This window comes from Ptychodera flava, chromosome 14, assembly GCF_041260155.1.
Source record: "Ptychodera flava strain L36383 chromosome 14, AS_Pfla_20210202, whole genome shotgun sequence".
NCBI lineage: Eukaryota > Metazoa > Hemichordata > Enteropneusta > Ptychoderidae > Ptychodera > Ptychodera flava.
Window position 1 is genome coordinate 17,623,985 of NC_091941.1, and position 20,945 is coordinate 17,644,929.

Sequence of the window (20,945 nt, forward strand, 5' to 3'; positions counted from 1 at the left end):
CAAAGACATGAAAAAATCGCAAACAAAATGGCCACCTGTCCGCCATATTGGATCATTTCACAAAATAAATTGGTGTTCATATGAAGGGCATACTATTTTGCTTTTGTGCCAAATTTGAACAGAATTGGTTCAAGAATGTCTGAGTTATGGTCCATAGACATGAAAATCGCAAACAAAATGGCCACCTGTCCGCCATATTGGATCATTTCACAAAATAAATTGGTGTTCATATGAAGGGCATACTATTTTGCTTTTGTGCCAAATTTGAACAGAATTGGTTCAAGAATGTCTGAGTTATGGTCCATAGACATGAAAAATCGCAACAAAATGCTCCCTCACGCCCATATTGGATCGTATCGCAATATAATTTGACATGCATGTGTAGGCCATAGTGTTATGCCTTTGTGCCAAGTTTGAACAGAATCAGTTTGAGGATGTTTGAGTTATGGTTCAAAGACACGAAAAATCGCAAACAAAATGGCCGCCTCGCACAGACGGGACCCAATCTATAAGTCCCGCCGGACTTCGTCCGCGGGACTAAAAATTGTACAAAGGCACTTTTTTTTCACAAAATGAAAATATGATATGGTTTTTACAAGCATACAAACACAAATGATTTAGTAAAGCTTGAAATTGTGTGATTCATCCATGAAGAAAATACTGACAGACTTTGGTTCAATGTGATCAAAACCGATCACAATCAGAGTTCACATTCAAAAATAAAGCATACAACACAGGGACCAAACACACTATGCTTCAAAACACTATTAAATGCCGATTTAGATATTACTCAGAAAGAGTGCTTGAACACCATGCTTGTTATGCATCTTCAGTAATGTAACTGGAGAACTTTTCCTAGTGCTTTTCCATTCCTACTGGAATTCTGTGCTGCTGCAAATATGCAGTCTATACCACTAACTTTGCCCGTAAAAAACTCCTAAAGACTGGTCTCTTCAACAAGAGCTTTATTTTAACAAGCCTACATTTCCCTGTTCAGAACCAGATCAAGCAGCAAGCGGTGAATATTTGGCACCATACCAGGTATTTTGATTGACAGTTAACCCTGCATACAAGATATTTTCCCCCTGTCTCCCAAATGGCTACCACACAGTCAATTTTCTTTAATGTGCGGAATTGTTTTTTTGCCATGCATATCATTATTACCTACTTTTATTGCAACTTTAGTAACTTTAGCTCTCATAGGAATACACATAGTTTAGAAATGGCTTTAAGGAAAAGACACAATTCCGCACCTTACTCCTTTTTTTATGCTTTGAGTTGTTCCTTTCCTTGAAGTGTAAATAAAGTCTCTGACAACAGCACAGATTTTGTTTGATTCACAGGTAGTCACGATGGGAGACTGTCAAGTTGCAGCCGTTTCTGAAGCAACATGTGACTCTATGCACAATGCAGATTGACAAACAATGAGGAGGGGGAAACGTAAAATGAAAACACAATTTTGTGGGAAGACATGACATTGGGATGGCTCGAAAAAAGAGGTTGATATGATAGGTGTCATTCTGTTGGACTCTTTAATGAATTCATTCTATCATTATAGCATAAATCATGATGCAAGTGCCTGCTACAATTTTTTTTGTGGGAAATGAAGAAAACCACATCTGCACGAGCGCATACAGAAAAACTTGTTGAATGACACAGAAGTATTTGTAGGAAGGGTTTGCATCAACCTCTTCCATTCAGAAGGTGACATTAATGGTAAACAATGCTAGAGAGATTTTGTTGCAAGGGTTCAACAAAGAAATGATTCCAATTGGCTCATATGACTTGACGACACAGTTGAAATTTTATCCTATGTAAATTTTACCACATCATAAATGACCACGAGGCTCCCTCGCTCAGTTCAGCAGCCAAGAAATACAGATACCATGATGCAGATGAAAAATACAGAAAAGACCCTGAAGCATCCTGGGAGACGACCAATTACAATGTGCAAAAAGTGAAGGAATCTGGGGGTATTACTTAGATATATGATATCGTGCTTTGATTTGAATAATACCTATGATGTACATATAAAAATATCTGAAGATAAAGCTTCAGCTTCAGAAGAAAGGACTGACATCACATTTTTCTCGCAAGATTGGCTCATTTCAAACTGCAGTGACATCACTTCCTTGCATTGAGGACAAGGATGATGATGTCACTTCCTGTAAAGATGGCGGACAAATTCTGTTTGCACAGTAAATACAGTAAATCCATCTTTTTTCCATTTCCATGCTACATAGTATTCAAAGTTCTGAAAATATAAATTATACTTCATAATTTTTTTTTTTCTGTGATTCAAGTTCTTTAATGATGATGATGAACAGACAATATAAGTGGGGTCAGAGAACCCACCACAAGAGCCAACAGTTCAATCTTTGAGAAGCCTGGATGTTTGACATCGGTTGAGTTTTCTTGATCTGCGGCACCAGCTGTGTGGGAATGGCCTTGAGCGGCTATTTCAGGTAAAACGTGTACGGTGGCTACATATAAAAATGTCCCCGCCGAGAACAGCATGGCTATACCGGTGGCGTTGATGGTGTCCAAGGCTTCCTTTGTACCCTGTGCATGTGTGACAAAAATATCAAGGTCAATGGAAAACTGAGAGTTCAAAAACAGAACATGGTGCAACAAAAATTAGTACAACACAAATTAGCACGAGAGTTTACTTCCGTGCAGCTCAGTAGAAATATGAAAACCAATTAGCTATATATAAGTCTTTGAAATTTTGATGGTACATGTATTTTGATATAATGTATTCTATGAATTGTTATAAAACATCATCACATAGATAATTCAAAACCTTTATGTCATACTTTGGTTGAACTCCGATCAAAACACCAAAAGTTCACACAATATTCAGAGAATCCATAGAATTACAAATAGTGTTTTGTTTTGCCATTTGTCGTGGAATTATGTCCATATTTAAAGGCATACTTTTTTCTCGTATCAGTCACTAAGCAAATTCATAAGCTCAACATCAATTTTAATGAAAAACAAAAGACCATTGCATCTCCTACATAACAAACTCAATCCCTATAACAGCACTGATTTCTCATGAGGTTGTTATGCCATTGTTACAATACAAATATTGTCAAAACTGTGAGAAATTACACTGACAGGAATGGCAAAATTTACTCTCTATTTTCACTGATGCTTTGATCAAAAACTGTAAACGCCATGTGGCAAGATAGGGATCTGATCATCTGACAACAGGCTACAGCACTAAACACACTGGAAAAGGGCAAAGTCCTGTGGAAAAAAACCAATATGACAATCAAAATGCTCTATTTCATACAAACACACGTACAATCGCTATAATCCCAATCAACCAAAATGACTGCCAAAGACCAAACCAAGTTGGTATATCACAAAATAAATTAAATTTATTACCTGACTCAGTCCTACAAATGTGAGAATTGCTCCAATTGGAGCCGCCATGGAGAAAACAAATAAATGCATTCGTATCCTGTTCCTCTGAAAGTTTTCATGTAAAAGAAAAGAGACCAGACCAAACGCTGCTGGTGCCTATAGGGATCAAGAATAATACAAATTTATCAATATTTCAACAAGTATATGGTCGATACTACTGGTGGGGGGGGGGAGAAAACTTTATTAATGATTTCACAGAATTTGTGGTGCAAGTTCTCATCAAGTGATTTTCGATTTAAATTTTGTCACAAAATTGTCACATTCTTAATGTCATGGAGCTAATTATCATTAGACTATGCCCACAAACTCATTAAATTTGGCTAATATAAACAACTATTTTCAGTAAAACAAAGCCAACTTCGAAATGGTAACTGCCCCATTACAAAGAAAAGCCCCATCGTCTGCACCACAGATGTCATCATCATTATCACCTCACTATCATCAGCACCACCATCACCATCATCATCATCATCATCATCATCATCATCATCATCACGCACAAATGAAAATGAGAATTGCCCAATAGTATCCATCTGTGTGATTGATACATGACAGCTTTCAAGAACACAATTCTGCTTCACTGCTGTAATTAACGGTATTTTAGGGTACAGTGCTTTCTATTTTGTCCTGTTTGGTTTTTTCTAACATTTTAATGTAGATGAAATTATTCACCAAAGCAATACCAGGATTGGAAGACACTGTTTGGTCTATCTCAATCATAATTAAAATCACTAACGACAAAAGACCATGCTTGTGTTAATAAAACCAAGTTGGGTAAAATATGCTGCACAGCCTGGGACATCATAATTTTTTTCACAAAACAGAAAAATCCTCACTTGGTATTTTCCACACAAATAAAATCTCTCAGGAATATTTCATTACCTTATGTAACATAATTGCAACAAATACGATCATTTCTACATCCGCTCTTGAGGTCTTTGCTGCGGCTCCCATGGCGATACCATCGGCTAAAACCAGATAAGAGAAAATCCTATTAGTAATTGGTGATGAACTGTGCTCTGAAAATATGAATATCACATGAAAGAAGTACCACAAAATTGTCATAAGTAGATTTACATATTTTGATACCGAATTCATTTTTCATCTCTTTTTGGATGCTAGTCTAAACATTTTACACTTGAATAGATACCTGACAAAGCATATCTGAACACAATATCTGTGTTCAATGTAGCGGCAATAAACTTACAATGACAACGAATCATTTATTGCATAACCATGGTGATAAAACATTGTTACTCAGACAATTACACCCAGAGGAGGCCATTAATACTTTTGTTACCTATTTTTTGGCTTCCAATTACATAATTTTTTTATCCTTTTCCAGGCTGTTGATATACACATTTCGTTTTTTTAGATTCTTCTTTATAATATTTGAATCCTACTTTGGCTTTCATCAATCTTCAGCTAACATTTATTAGAACATTGATGTATCAAAAACTTGCATTTTAAAATTTATGACAAAGCAGTGACATACACGGCAATATCTTGCATAGCATGAAAATGATAATTAGATTTCCCAGGTGGTGAAGTGTTAAGTTTTTGCTTGCAGTGGTTTAGCTGATGAATATGATATCAGTGTTCTAAAATTATTTTCCCAGGGGTTTATCAACTCTCTCTCTAATCTGGGAACTACTAAATTCTCACCACAGTTTACACATATTTTTATCCACTGTGCAAAACTTTCACAAAAATCACCTTTACTGTGATTGTGAGACACATTCGATCATAGACCCTGGAAAGCGATGATTTGATTGAAGATGGGATAGTTTTGGTATGCACGTCAATGGTTGAAGTTTTTATGAAGAGCAAATCAATGAGAGTCCAGGCCATGGTTATCAATCACAATACAAATTGATTGATATCAGCAGGTGTCTGATAAGCTGTGGTTGATACACATGCCATATTATCTTATAAACCATATATCATTCCACATTCCTAATTAGGCTTTCTGTACAACATTTTGAATGCAGATAGTCGTGCCTATGAGTGTTTTTCCACGGAAAATTTGTTACACTTTGGTCAAGTACCAAAAAGTTTGCAAGTGTTTGCAATGGTGATTGCTGTGAAGTAGAAGGTCAAAACCATGGAATGAGAAGCAACTTGTTTTTCAATAGAGTCAAAGGTTTCGGGAATAAAAGTCATATTAATATTGATATCTATAAGGGGTGGCAATGGTAGGGGATGAACCAAACTTTTGCATGACAGTTCCCATTCTGAATTAGTCGAGTATCTATCCATCTATCCACTCAGAACCAGAACAGTTTCAGGTTCAAGAGAGACAGACAGATACTGGACTTGTCGTTAATAAAGAGCCAGCTGATTTTGCTGCGGCACTGTCAAATAATCACCTACTTCAGTGTTTGGTTCTGTTAATCAGCAATCCAAAACGTGGCATAATAACATGAAACCTGATGAGCAACTTAGAAATCAAAGACAGACCCCTACTATGAGAGAGTTTTGTAACGGGCGTGATCTCTCGTTGTGAAAAAAATATGTATTTGTTACTGAACTTATCAAGAGAAAAAAGACTAACTAGACACATACATGCCATAAAACATGCACCATGACCTGTCATTGCTGTCAAAATGATAAATGAGACACTGGTGAGAGCTCAACACATCTGTCTCATTTGTAACAAATAGCAAGGACCTAGGGATGCCGTTGGGACACTTAACTTAGTGATAAAATGTCCAAGTATGATTTGCATCAGATGTACCTCGCAGGATGTGACTTACCTGCTGCATGTACCACCAAGCCAAGTGTAGCTGTAATTTTATTCCTACCAGTGGAGTTATTCCTGCCAGCTGTCTCAGCGTCACCTGAAGGAAATAAATATTATTTAGAATTATGGCGATGTAATGTTCACATCACTTTGCATGATTTTCTTATTAATCTCAAATACTATGTTAAGCACTTCATGGAAATACATCTGACTTTCACAACTATTGAAAGGATAATGAGTAAGTTGCCTATGTCAAACAGGAACATGACCTTGACATTTGATAAATCTTCAAAAATTAACAGAAGAACCATCCTATACCATGACATGGTTGCATTACATTAAATTACACGATAGAAATTTCAATGCTAACAGCATGACTTTCATTTCAAAAATTTTACAAGGAGACTGTCAAAGCCTAAAAAAGAAAATCCTACACTCACATTGTGGATACTACATACTCTCAATGGATGCATGAATGTTACACAGTGCATCCATCCACGGTCACTTCACTGTGGAGTGACAGTGATCCATCTGAGTAAGGAGAGGCTCATAAGGGGGCTCTGCTATGAACTGGCAACTGAATATAAAACCTTTCTAGTATTAGGAATGATTGACTATAGTTTCTTGTCATTTTTTGACAGTTGCTTTGTTTTTGTTCTATGTTACATTTTGGAATGTTTCAGTTTTGTAGGTTCCTTGTAAAAAATATTGCTCACTGATAAAATTTCATATAAACTGGAACTGGCTTCAGTCTTTCACAATCAGACTTTGGTCAATTAATTACTGTTTTCAATGTTCCGATTGGATCCCTGTATGATGAAAAGGGAACGGGGTATGTGTTATAGTAGCTTTTTACCCAGCTGCATGCAAAAAAAGAGACAGGCTTCTTTGAATGCTAACAGGTCAACAATAGAACACAGGTCCTGCAATTCTCTAGACCTAAAAACCAAGTCAATATGATGGTACAGTTCTATATCTACATAAATGGAATTTTTTGAAATATTTTTTTGGTCATGAATCCATTTTTGTTTTCTTTAAATACATCATCTGATGGAAAGCAGGTCTAGAACAGAACTTGACGTGCAAATTTTCTAACATGCTAAACACAATCAAGTAACACCAGGAACTACCAAATGAATAAGCACTGTACAGTACCAGAAAACATACCTGACAATCAGTCTAGTAAGTATGTAACATTACAAAAAAATTTCACTACACAGAGAGAGGTCAGGAAAACAAAGAGACCAAGTTTGACTTACCAGCAGGTGAATGGAAGTGGGCGCCACCAATCTGGTCGACTAGGAGCATAAAAACAAACCCAATGACTAGAGCAAAGCCTATGTACACATGCAGATCATTCTCTGCATGTTCACTGTCATGGTCATGGTCATGTGAGTGAGCTGCGGCATCTTTGGCCGTCTCTTCTATTCCTTCTTTCGCAACATGGTGAGACTCTGAAAAAGAAGTTGAGACCACATTGGTAGTAATAGGTTTCACTGACATAAGAAATCTGTGAAGATTTTGGAAATAAAGCATGACAAACCCTTTGAAAAGATGAAGTTCATGAATTATTACTTTGGAAAAGTGATCCATTGCGCAAATTTCAAAGGCAAGAAAAGGCCAGGAAAGTAATAGACCCTATGCTGGATTTCTGGACTTCAATTTACAGTAGCTGTTTCTTTTTTCAATGGCAACATTCAAACTGTGTGTAAAGAATTTTATCTGATGAAAGAATTGAGGAGATAAACAAGGATAATATTTGTATCCAGTTCACACTGATACACCACATGATATGAAGTGTCTTGTATTGACAAAAGAATGACCTATTAATCCCACGCGGCAAATACATGGTAAAAGTCTCTTGTTCTGCATTTTCATATTCCTGTTATCAAATTAACGTATTAGCTACAGTCAACTGGAAGTAGTGTATTGAAATGGCTTCCTAGATTGGTTTGATACTCAGGAATATAAAATCAACTTTTAGTACTATATTTAACACGAAATAGATTGCCAGACATTTTTGTCACATAAATGTGAGGGTACACAATGACAAAAAATATGATTAAAATGCAAATTACACATGTTAAATTCACTGGTATTTTCATACTTAATATATAGTACATTACCAGAATAGTATGATTGGATACAAACCTTTTTTACTTTGTAAAAGACAACAAACATGATACATGTTAATGAATTTGCCTGACTGAATTCCTTCAATTTATCCTTTATTGACTAATAAACTATAGAGGGCTCACTTTTATTATCCCAACTTTCCAACAGAATGGAGAGAAAGTGAAAGATTGAAGGTAAAGGAGTTATGACATCCAAAGGTATCACTATTCTAAATTCATTTTGCAAACGGTGCTTTGCATTTTTTGGTCAATTTTTCTCCACTGGTTGTTACACAGTAACATAAACTGTGGAGTGAGAGATGAGATTCAATACACACTACATCTTTCCTATTCAAATACTTGATCTAATTCCACAGTCAATGCCACAGGCAACGATTCCACAGTCACTTCTAAACAATCCATCAACATTCCCATGCTGCCATCATTCGTTATGATATTCACTCTGTTTCTATACAAGTTACACATCCAGTGAAACTTTGAATACTGCATGACAAAATAACACTAAAACAGGTCAGGATTTTAATTAGGGAATATTATAATGTGATTCCACAAATGATTTTATTTACCCTACCTGGAACATTTTCGTACAAAGCATGAATTCCCTCTGGTATTATCACAGCCAACGCAGTACCAACCAACAGCCCAGCACCAAGTACCGTCACAAGACGTAGCTTTTCCTGTGGAAGAAACAATGCAAATATAATTTGTGCAAAACTATCAAATAAAGCTATGTGTAAAATGAATGACATGTTGTATGCATATCTTTATTTTGTACTCTCTTACTTGATTTGCCCACTTTTAAAAATTCCAAATTCAACATGATTTAATAATGATGTTTTGATCCATCAAAATATCATTAAAATCACTTTGTTTTTTTCCCCTGCATTTAATTTCACAAAACCAGTAGTTGCATGTGACACATAACACTTGCAACAACGTTAATCCTTTATTAGCTTTGAGAAATAAAAAAGCTATTTTCACAATCAGTTGATGTCAAACATGTGGTACACAGCGTGTTGCATCTTTTTCACAGTGACTGTTCACCTAACCATAGACCCTAAAATAAGAGTCTTATGAAAATCTGTCATGCATAATTGAAAAACTTCATATTGCTATTTCTCTTTTCCTGGACTTATTTGTATAATTTTTTTTACTGTTTTTACAACACAAACATGCACACACACAAGCACACACGTGAGGGTAGCTGCAAAATTGTAGCTCTACGGTGAGGCGGTCGGTGAGTTTTGGTTTTTGCGACATCGCTCACCAGTAGAGCTACAATGCCGAAGGCCCTGTAGCATACAAAATAAGCGCGCCACACATGGTGCGGCATTTTCATGTAAAATCCCACATATTTACTGCATTTGGTCGTACCGATTTATCACTACTGAAGACTAAACACTATACTACACTAACCTTGTCGTTTATGGGGTTTTGTATTAGCACAGACACGTCGATCGCGTTCCATAAACATTGAGCGTGTTTCTGGGAGCCGCCATTACCGGAAGTTGGTAATGGCGGCTCCAAGAAATGTTTTTGGAACGCGATCGACGTATTTGAACAAATACCAAACCCCATACACGACAAGGTTAGTGTAGTATAGTGTTTTTCTTCAGTAGTGATAAATCAGTATGACCAAATGCGGTAAATATATGGGATTTTATATCAAAATGCCATGCCATGAGCAGCGTGCTTATTTTGTATGCTTCAGGGCCTTCGGCATTGTAGCTCTACTGGTGAGCGAGGTCGCAAAAACCAAAACTCACCGACCGCCTCACCGTAGAGCTACAATTTTGCAGCTAACGTGAGGGGTTCATTAGCCATCTTTCGCCTGTAGCATATCTTGTCAACAACTGTCCTAAGTGTCTTAATTCCCACAACATCAGTAAGCGGCATCCTCTACAATTAAATAGACTGCATGTGTGAAAACCAAATCTATTTATCCTTGGAACTCAAACAGGCGGTATTGAAAACAAAACCTGCTTTCCGGGTTTAATACTATTGCAGTAGCAGTCTATTAGTACAGTGTCTGTGATATTCATTCAACTCTTCAGATCCGGAATGTAAACATTTGATTCGCCATTTTATCGAACCACTTCATAATTCTGTGCTATTATTTCTGATCTAGATTGTGATCCTTCGGATTATTCACGTCACAGTTGCTGGCGACATCTGGTAGAAGTGTGGCCAATCTGAGCGAATGAATGGGATTTCTATTGAATACATTAAATCCAGGTTAGATTACAGATATTTTTCTGATAGATTTTTACAAAAATTGTGTGGCCGGATTTTCATCCACGGCGACGATAGGAAAAGAAGGAAATTAACATTCGCTTACGTATGTTTTATTTGTTGGGTTTCTTGCTGACTGGGAAGAAGGCAGAATCATTATCGAAAACAATATATCACAATAGGATTGACGTGCCACACTACACTTCATCCTTGCCACGTCTAAAACCAGTGAACTCACCTCTGACAAGTTGATGGCTAAGGGGATAGAGCCAGCTAGGTAGCAGCCGATCAACATGGCTAAAGACAGGAGCAAAAGCCTCCAAAAATCGTCCATCGCCTCCTGTGTTTTCACTATTTATCGAAGAAAACCACTAAAAGTTGCAATCATAGATGAGGTGATAGACATACGATTCAATATTCGTGGAGTGTGTGTGTTCAGCAGACTTGACCTCTGCGTGATGACCCTGCGCAAATGACGGTACCAATTTTGGTGGCGCTGTAACTACCACCATTTACCTATTCTGACCAAAGCGTACTGTGGTATCGCCGATTCTTCAAGGGAAAATGGTAATATTTTCTGCGTTCTTTCGCAATTTTGATTAACATCATTACGACTTTACCCCGTCACTATGTAAGAAAGCTAGTCTGAGTGGCATTAATACAGTATCTATTACAGATCTCATACAATTGAGGAGGACATTTTTGTGGCGTCTTTCGACATGTTGGAGCTGTGAAGCGCCATGCATATCGCGTGGGTCAGGCAGAAATGCATATTATCGAGTACGAGCTCGCAATTTTCCATATCTGTATTGGTAGCAAGGCGGATCGGTTCATAAAAGAAAACGACTTTGGAAAACAAATAGCTTGTGTTTAAATTGTTGTCATGAGAATTTCAAGTTCTGACTAGTCTGTACAGATCTAGGGCATTTTATGTGAACTTCTGTAATGTTTTTGTTTTGATTTGACATACTCCTTCCATGATTTTAAATTTTGCTCCAGATTGCAAAGGGCGAAATACTAACCTGCAGAGTATAACAATGGCAGGACAGCTGTAGTAACATTTGAGTGGATTTGTCTGTGTATGTCTAGTTGCAGACAAAAAACATTCATGCAAACTATCAACCACCAGATAATCTATCTATATAAGATATATATATATAGATATATATATATATATATATATATATATATATATATATATATATATATATATATATATATATATATATATATATATATATATATATATATATATATAATATATATATATATATATATATATATATATATATATACTGAGAATCTAGGAACTTGTAGTTGTCACTCTACAGGCTGTTTCATGCGCTAAGCAATCATCAGGGTCTGATGATTGCTTAGCGCATGAAACAGCCTGTAGAGTGACAACTACAAGTTCCTAGATTCTCAGTATTACCGCCCTGCAGAAATGCATTGAGCACTATACTTTGCCTGCATTGACAAGCAATCCATTTTCGTGTGTATATATATATATATATATATATATATATATATGTGTGTGTGTGTGTGTGTGTGTGTGTGTGTGTGTGTGTGTGTGTGTGTGTGTGTGTGTGTGAGTGAGTGTGTTATTTATGTTATATGTAATGCCATCAGAATAATTATTGGTGAGTTATCATTAGCTACTATAGACTATAGTCTATAGAAGCTATTGGGATGGGTATCCGTCCGGCGTCAGTCTGTATGTATGTATGTATGTATGTATGTATGTATGTATGTATGTATGTATGTATGTATGTATGTCCGTTTGTGAGGCGTCCGTCCACTCAAATATCTTGAGAACCGCGGTACTTACTGATTTGATATTTGTTGTGTAGATTACCGTAAAATATGATTTTGAGAAACTGTTTTTTTTTAATTTTTTGATATTGTTGAAAATAGGCAAATTAATGCCAAAAAAGGTGTTTTTGGTAAAAATCTTCTCCTTCATAACCGCTGGTCAGACAGCTTTGTTATTTGGTATACAGGTCCCTAGGGATAACCCAACTTAGATTTGTTCAAATTGTGATGAAATATGCAAATGTGTATTTTTAAGGAATTTTTTTGTCATTTTTGGTCAAATTTGACTTACATTGTATGGAATTTTTGTACTGGATAAACCCTATCAATTCACCCAGGAAAAATAATTAATATGATTTTAATAACTGAATTAATTAGGAAATCATCAAAGCCAAAATAATTTTAGTGTGGAATTATCAGAAAGTTCAACTTTTTTTGACAGTTCATAGTGAAATGCTTACCATCTTGGAGGATTAAAACATGTAAAGGCAACTTTCCTGAATCCCAACTTTTACATATTCTGAACTGTCATTTATTGTGCCCTGTATGTTATCTAAAAGAAATTGCTCATAATAGTTTGTCATGATAGGGTGGTCAAATAAATAGAGATAGAGAAAGTTCTAATTTCCATTTATGGTTGACTTGGTAAGGATAAAATAAGATTACTTTTTTAGGAAAAAAATAGAGTGGTCAATTAAAAGAGTGGTCAAAGTGATGGGGTTTTTATGGTAAAGCTGGGCTGTAAGATTCCTCATGTGCTATTTATAGCAATTATGCAATCTGTGTAAACAGTGCAATGAAAGTGTAACATGATTCCTTATAATGCTTTTGATGACCTTGAACTTCTTAAGTTTCAAACATTTGTCTCTTCAGTGTGCTTTCTCTGAGTACGTACAGTCTCAACTTATTCAACTGAACTTACTTACAATGTTAATTTGAAAGTTAAAATGTGCTTGGTTAATAGGATGAAAATACTGATATTAAAAGATAACCAGCTCAAGATTCTTTACAACCTGACAGATATGCTGTTTTTTTATGACATAAATCTTGATTTAAGCAAGTCTTGTTTACTTTAATTAGAATGTAATTAACTCTCGTTTATTTGCTATTATAGACTAATATAGTCTGATGAAATATGCAAATCTGTATTTTTACGGAATTATTTTCCATTTTTGGTCAGGCCATCCTGAAATGAGCTATCAAAGATATCCACCTTCTTCATCAATACATGTGTCACAAAAGGTTATTCTCTACATAACACAGCAGAGCTCTGTCAACTGTTGAGTCGCTTGTTTTTTCAAAACCGCTGGTCAGACAGCTTTAATATTTGGTTTACAAGTCCCTAGGATGACCTTAGTGAGATAATTTCATACAGACAGGAAATACTTAATTTTGTATCCATGTCTATAGTAGCTTCAGGGAATTTGGCCCTATCATTATAAAATTTGAAAGTATGTAGTTAACTTTTTCACACATAATAATTTTATTTTGCTTGTGGTCTGTTTGACAGTCACACACTATTTTGTTAGTGCAGCCTGGCAAGAAGCCAGAGACAAGGACGTACTCGGACTATGAGACTGTCAATGAATGTATGGAAGGTAAGCGTAGATGATAAGAAAGCTTGTACATTTACAATGTATCCTACAGTTCCTCATTGAAACTACACCCAAATGAATTGTGGCACCATTCTTACCATGGAAATATTGTATCAAATGATTAATATCCTCCCACCAGGGACTGTGGTCAAATAAGCTTTTGCTAGCATTCAAATACTAAGCATTTGCTTCACTTGCGCATTAGTTCTGTTTATACGAGAAGCCTTGGTTCAGAGTTTAGATGGAGCAATTTCTAAAACAGATCAGCCATTACTTGTGAACAGTGGCATAAAAAATGCTGTAAATTAGGACAGCATCTGGGGGATGGTGGGGTCTCGGGACAGCACTCCCTCTCAAAACAGAGACCTAACCATGCAAATAGAACACAGGTCTAAGCATCCTTTGTAGTGTTCTACTTCAAGACATGTTGTTGTGGTAGCATGTGGTAGCAATGTCATTTTCCACGCACTCGTCCCCATTCTGGCAAAATACAAGCTCTGAGTAGCTGCATATGTACACAAGAAATTCAGCGGAAGATGATCTGGATCTTTGACAGTAATTTAGTTCCATTAGAACCACTATCAAATCTGGTCTAATAGTGGTGCTTCAGCTATTGCATCGTCTATCTCTCCCCCCCCCCCCCCCCCAGTGAAGGTTGTGATGAGCTGCATGCCGCTGAGAACTTTGATAATTATTTTTCTGTTTCAAAGGCAACAAAATTCAAGAAAGCGTAAGTTGATAGATGAAAAACCATGTATGTCATAATAACTGAATTGTACTTATCATGCAATGTACAATCATGAAATATGAAAGTTATGAAATCTCCTGCGGAGGATGTACTTAAAGAGATACAGTTGTCAGAACTGCACCTGTGCGAGTTTCTTGTTTACAAACAAAGTATTTCGTGTATGGTATCAAGATGCACCTCATCATCATAGCTGCAACATTTAAATTATACTATGTAGATTATGACAGACATTTTGTAACTTTTATCAATCACCATTGTACCTTGGATGCAGTGTTAACATTGGTCATATGGGTCTCATACAACCTTTTAGCGCAGTTCCGATGACTGTATCCCTTTAACAAGTATCAATACAAAATCTTCTGTACTGTGACGTGACTTTGGATGAAATTTTAGACAGATGTATAGTGAACTGCCAAAGCAGAGTCACTCAGATAACTTTGAAGTTTTAAGCGACAGATCGAAGGATGGTGCTGGATTGGTAGTCTTACCACCTGATACTCCTACAACCAAGATCTTATCTACGCCTTTGAAATGTATCACTAATGATGCAACCAGAGAAACAAAGTAGTACTTGGTACTGTCCTGTGGGAATAGAATATGATAATTGAGAAATTATGTCAATAGTCGTTCAATTCTTATATTAGTCATCTATGTATGTGTACAGACCTTTCTCTTTTCATATTTTTCTTTTCCCTTTATGCATAGTCAACTTGAACATTGGAAGTATTTCTATAAAGAAGCTATGGTTCATGTTTCAAGCTTCACTAACAAAGGTAATTCTTTTTCCAGGTGTGTGCAAAATCTATGAAGAGCATCTGAAGAGGATGAATCCAAACAGTCCATCCATTACATACGATATCAGTCAGTTATTTGATTTTATCGACCAGCTTGCAGATCTCAGTTGCCTTGTGTAAGTAACAGTGAATGCACACTCCTCAATATCAGTCACATATATTGTTATGTTGCATGTTGCCCTGCTCACAAACCATAGTTTTCTTGTGTTAAAAATTGAATGCACACTTCTCGATGTCAGTCCATATATGATTTTCTTGACCTGCTCACAGAGCTCAGTCATTTCCTGTCAATCAGTTGTTCAAGTTTATTGATCAGCCAACAGATCTAAGTTGAATAAGTAAACGACTGCACAGCCCTCGACATCAATCTGTTATATGATTTATTGGCCTGCCCCCAGATCTTAGTCATGTCATGTGACAATGTCCATAGTGTTTGTTAGTTAATTATGCTTCAAACAACTCCCAGAGTTTAATATCTTTAGCGTGTACAGAAATATTAATTTTTCTTCATGATACATCATATGATGCACTAGTTGAAGATTTAGTTACGTTCTTGACAAGCTTAGAGATTACAGTTGATTTTCTGTTTGATATTGTAGCACAGATTTTCCACTCAAAGGGACAGACAAAGTCAACGTGTTCAGTTATTGCCATGATTCTTAATTAGTTACCATATTCTCTCCGATTCTTGAAATGCAATGTCACAAGTCATATATGACATATGTTTATTGTGTTGGGTAAACTCTTTAAATACACCATGATAGTAATTCTGATGTTTAGCAAAAATCACACATATTCCTCTCCATTTGTGCCAACTCTTCCTTGTTAGAGTAAGGCCATATCTACAAATATTAGGCAAGGCTTGAGTGGACAACAGCGAATTGCAAATTATTCAACCTCTCTCATGATTTGTGTACTTAAGTTATTCATAAGCCAATTTTCTGCCTCTGTGTTCACAGAGGTATGTGACAGTGAGGTGGCAATGATGAGCTTATCGCTGTAACTATGCTTTTATTTCAGTTACCAGAAATCAACAAACACATATGCGCCTTACAACAAAGACTGGATCAAGGAGAAGATATATGTGCTGTTGCGAAAACAAGCGGGCAAATGAGGGTCTCAAGACAAAAACATGCAAGTTTACTAGGGATGGGTCAGTACTGGGGAGGGAGGGGCCTATATCAAGATTATCCGTTTTAAAAATTAAAGAAAAATCATGTTCTATCATGTATCAGGTACAAAATTGCAGAGTACTGTTTTCAATACAATATTTCCTGGTTTCTGTGACTTAACTGCTTTGTGGTTTGGATGTGCAGTCAACTGAAGTGTGTAGAATTTGCCATTGGCAAGTTCTACAGAGCATAGACAATATTTTGTACGTAAATTCCCAAAGCAAGTCTCAACCAGTGAAACTTCAAATTGTGTCTTGAAGTTGTACTTTCAGTTTGAAAGAGGAAGAAAGTTTTTGCCATGACTATCCTCACAGATTTTACTAAGACAGCTTTTGTCAAAACTCAGTTACCCTAACTGTCATGTATCAGAGTTGCAGACAGTCAACTGCTCTTTGGGATTGGCCTGTATAAAGCTTTAAAGGTTTCCTCTAGAGATTTCTGTATTGCTGGTACCAGAACTACCCTGTAAGGATGTAGGCCAATGAATTGGGTTCTGTGGATTATTTTCATTTTTTTTGCCTTTTAAAGTTTGATATGTCATGGCCATATCAGGGAACATAATCATCCCCCAATGTGAAAATCAGCCAGGTGATCTTGGCCAAACAGAAACAAATGCCAGGACTCTAAACATCCCATACCAAATCCAGTGCCATGGAATATTCCAGTACTGGAATTGCAATATCCCAACAAGCAGCCTGACAAATGCAAAATGCCTTACAAAAATCAAATTTTGCTCCATTTATTCAAAGATATCTTTTCTTTCTTTTTAATATCTAGATTCCAGTATGATTGAATTTTTCTGAGTCAATTTTTTCTGAAACCAATCTGTAGGTGTAGCAGTAACTTTTGAATGTTTTGTATGTAGCCATCTTATAGCCAACATTGTCTTTAATGTTTGTACCTGTACAAGTGTAGTGCGGTAGTTTTGATTTTTCAGTCCCATCAGTGTACTGGAGATGGCATAATGTGATCTGTAGTTTTGGATCCATATGTTATGCATCTTTCCAGGCTTAGGTTCACCATAACGTAAATGGACAGAAGCTGACATTTGATTTTACAGTTGCCATGGTAACAAACATCTCTCTGGCATCTGGAATGACGAGCGCTTTGATCACATCAATAGCTTAATCCTGAATCAGTTTATGGGTATCGCTATATCTATATATTAGCTACACAACTACTTTAGCAGATCACTGTAAACTTGTACCATTCCAAGACCTTCGAGATATGACAAGTCCTTTAGAAGTTTCTCATAGGAAATAAAGTGTTTTGTTAGCAAAATCCTGCCTGTCATGGTCTTATTTTTTTGCATAACGAGTGCTGTCATAGTTTACACCATGCCATTGTAGTTTCACTAATCATAAGCTTGATTTTCATGGTCAGATAAGTCGTACAAATAGCTTAAGTTTCAGTGATTATTTTTCACAATACCTGATGTATCTATATGACATTTGATGTGCCATACTGCTGACAATATCAATGCATTATAGCATGCCAACTACCACCTGGGCATGTTGAAATAACCTATATAAATATGTACACAGTCAACATTCACAATGCTACATTCTCATATACCTGTAGGACTACACATAACCAAGTGTTATCCCAGTTGTTATTGTCTTATACACCCAAGTATCATATAGGCAAATCATTCCTGCATATCTTGTCTCTATATTGGTCAACTACAAAATGTTAATTAAGGACAAATTTAATATTGTACACGATATTTAACCAGAAGCCATTTTTAGCTCACGTGTGTAAACACGTGGGCTATTGTCATAGCGATGTCTGTCTGTCTGTCCGTGTGTGTGTGTGTGTGTGTGTGTTAGTGTGTGTGTGTGTGTGTGTGTCTCTGTCTGTCTGTCTGTTTACACGATAACTCAAAAACGCCTGAACGGATTCAAGTCAGATTTGGTAGACAGGTACCATATGCTACTTGCAAGAACTGATTAGATTTTGGTTAGTGTGGCTTGCATATTAATGAAGTTATGCATATCGTTTTTTTTCCGTACAATGGTTTCCCTATGGAGACGGTTATGACAGTGTAGACATATATCAAGAAATACTGCACAAAATTCCATGAAATTTTCCGCAGATGACAATCTCAGAACATTATGATGATGCTGTGAGTGTCATGTCAATTACCTTCTCATTTGCATATTTAATGAACTTTTGTTATAAGTGAGATAACTCTGAAATTCCCGCACCAAACTTGATGATACTTGCAACAAATATTGATCTGATATATATCTAATTACACTTACAAGCATTGGGTAGTGTAAAGTTAATAAATAGCTCATTTGCATATTTCATGAAGTTTTGTAATTAGTCATATAACTCCGATATAACTGCACCAAATGTGATGAAATCTGCTGCAGATACTGATCCGACTGATATCTAACTATGGTGTGAAGCATTGAGTAGTGTGAAGTTAATTAAGGGTTCATTTGCATATTTAATGAACTTTGTAATTAGGTATATAACTCTGAAATTACGGCACCCAAGTCAGTGAAGTCGGGTACACATATTGTTCTGATAAATATCTAATTGTATTGAGAAGCATTAGGCAGTGTGAAGTTAACAAATAGGTCATTTGCATATTTTATGACGTTTATAATTAGTCATATAACTCCAAAATAATTGCACCAAATTTGATTAAATATATTGCATAAACTGACCCGACATGTATCTAACTGTGGTGTAAAGCATTCATTTGTGTGATGTTAATTAAGGATTTATTTGCATATTCAATGAACTTCGTTATCAGTGATATTACTCCAAAATTACAGCGTTAAATTTGTATGAAACTTGCTACAGATTTGATCTGATAAATATCTGATAATATCCAATTGTACTGAGAAGCATTGAACAGTGTCAAGTTAATAATTAGCTCATTTGCATATTTCATGAAGTTCTATAATTAGTCATATAACTCCGAAATTACTGCATCAAATGTGATGAAAACTGCTGCATATACTGATCTGACAGATATCTAACTGTGTTGTAAAGCATTTAGTAGTGTAAAGTTAATTAAGGGTTCATTTGCATATTTAATAAACCTTGTAATTAGGTATATAGCTCTGAAATTACGGCACCAAATTTTGTGAAACGTGCTACAGATATTGATTTGATAAATATTTAATTTTGCTATGAATCATTGAACAGTGCCAAGTTAATATAGGGATTATTTGCATATTTAATGAACTTTGTAATTAGTGACATTACTCTAAAATTACTGCATTAAATTAAATAAAACGTGCTACAAATGTTGATCTGATGGATATCTAATTGTCCCATGAAGCATTGAGCAGTGTCAAGTTAATTAACAGCTCATTTGCATATTAAATAAAGTTTTGTAATTAGTGATTAAAATCTGAGAGTACTGTGCGATGTTGAAAAAAACCTGCTTCATTTAGTGATAACATATATCTTATTGTTCTGTGAAGCGTACTACTATTAATGACCTGATGTAAAACACGTGAGCATATTCAGTTCATATCTGGTGACTAAAACAATTCTGCTGCAGGAAAACAAAAATTCTTTCCTATCTGATAAATATCCATGATTTTACAAACAAGCTGATATATCTGTAAGTTTAACGCTTTGATCTATAGTGTCACTTTTTGAGGTGATACAGGAGAACAAAAGTACCAGTAAACTACTGGTGTAGTTTGGTTACTTGCACTCAAGGGAGAGGGGATACTCCGTAGATGTACAGATGTATTCAAACTTCTCAACGAGTGCTCAGTCTCCATCTATAGCATAAATTATCAAACAAAAATCCAGAGAAGTTGGTAAGTTGAAGACAGATCATGTAGATTGAAGTCCGTATTCAATGTTGACTAACTAACAGAATGTTTGTAAATGAAATGAAAAGTGACCCATGCGGGACTCGAACCCACATCCCCCGAATACATTTCGAATGCTCTACCGACTGAGCCATGGATCAGTCGGAATTACTGTGGTCGGTCCTGTCACTTAGATAGGGCTGTTCATTTGCCTATGGGGCTATTCATTACATGAGTCAATTTCAAACCCAAAAAATGACTTACGGATCTGATACGTCCTGGCAAGATCATATCATTCCCCTCACCTTGTACTTTGCAGTTTTATCATACATGTGTGTTCGCTCCATGGTAGGCCTTTTCACACATATATCAGACAAAAAAACTGTGGAAATAGTTTTCATTATATTTAGCGATAAATTTGATTCTTGCATTTGAAAAACATGACATACTCTGTGTACACACTGCAATGTGCATGTCCATTGGAAGTAACAATA

General features: G+C 36.0%; 2 protein-coding genes across 2 annotated transcripts; one reads left to right on the forward strand and one right to left on the reverse strand.

The window, feature by feature from the left end:
* Nucleotides 1-1,508: 1,508 nt before the first annotated feature.
* Nucleotides 1,509-10,992, reverse strand: LOC139149584 (zinc transporter ZIP9-like). The gene is made up of 7 exons (XM_070721411.1): nt 10,781-10,992; nt 8,882-8,987; nt 7,435-7,629; nt 6,189-6,272; nt 4,315-4,400; nt 3,394-3,528; nt 1,509-2,562 (listed from the first exon to the last, which is right to left on the reverse strand). The coding sequence occupies exons 1-7, from the start codon at nt 10,874-10,876 to the stop codon at nt 2,308-2,310; spliced, it is 957 nt and encodes a 318-aa protein (XP_070577512.1). The 5' UTR covers nt 10,877-10,992; the 3' UTR covers nt 1,509-2,307.
* A 13-nt stretch (nt 10,993-11,005) lies between these two features.
* Nucleotides 11,006-17,944, forward strand: LOC139149585 (enhancer of rudimentary homolog). The gene is made up of 4 exons (XM_070721412.1): nt 11,006-11,109; nt 13,865-13,952; nt 15,487-15,607; nt 16,512-17,944. The coding sequence occupies exons 1-4, from the start codon at nt 11,107-11,109 to the stop codon at nt 16,603-16,605; spliced, it is 306 nt and encodes a 101-aa protein (XP_070577513.1). The 5' UTR covers nt 11,006-11,106; the 3' UTR covers nt 16,606-17,944.
* Nucleotides 17,945-20,945: the final 3,001 nt, after the last annotated feature.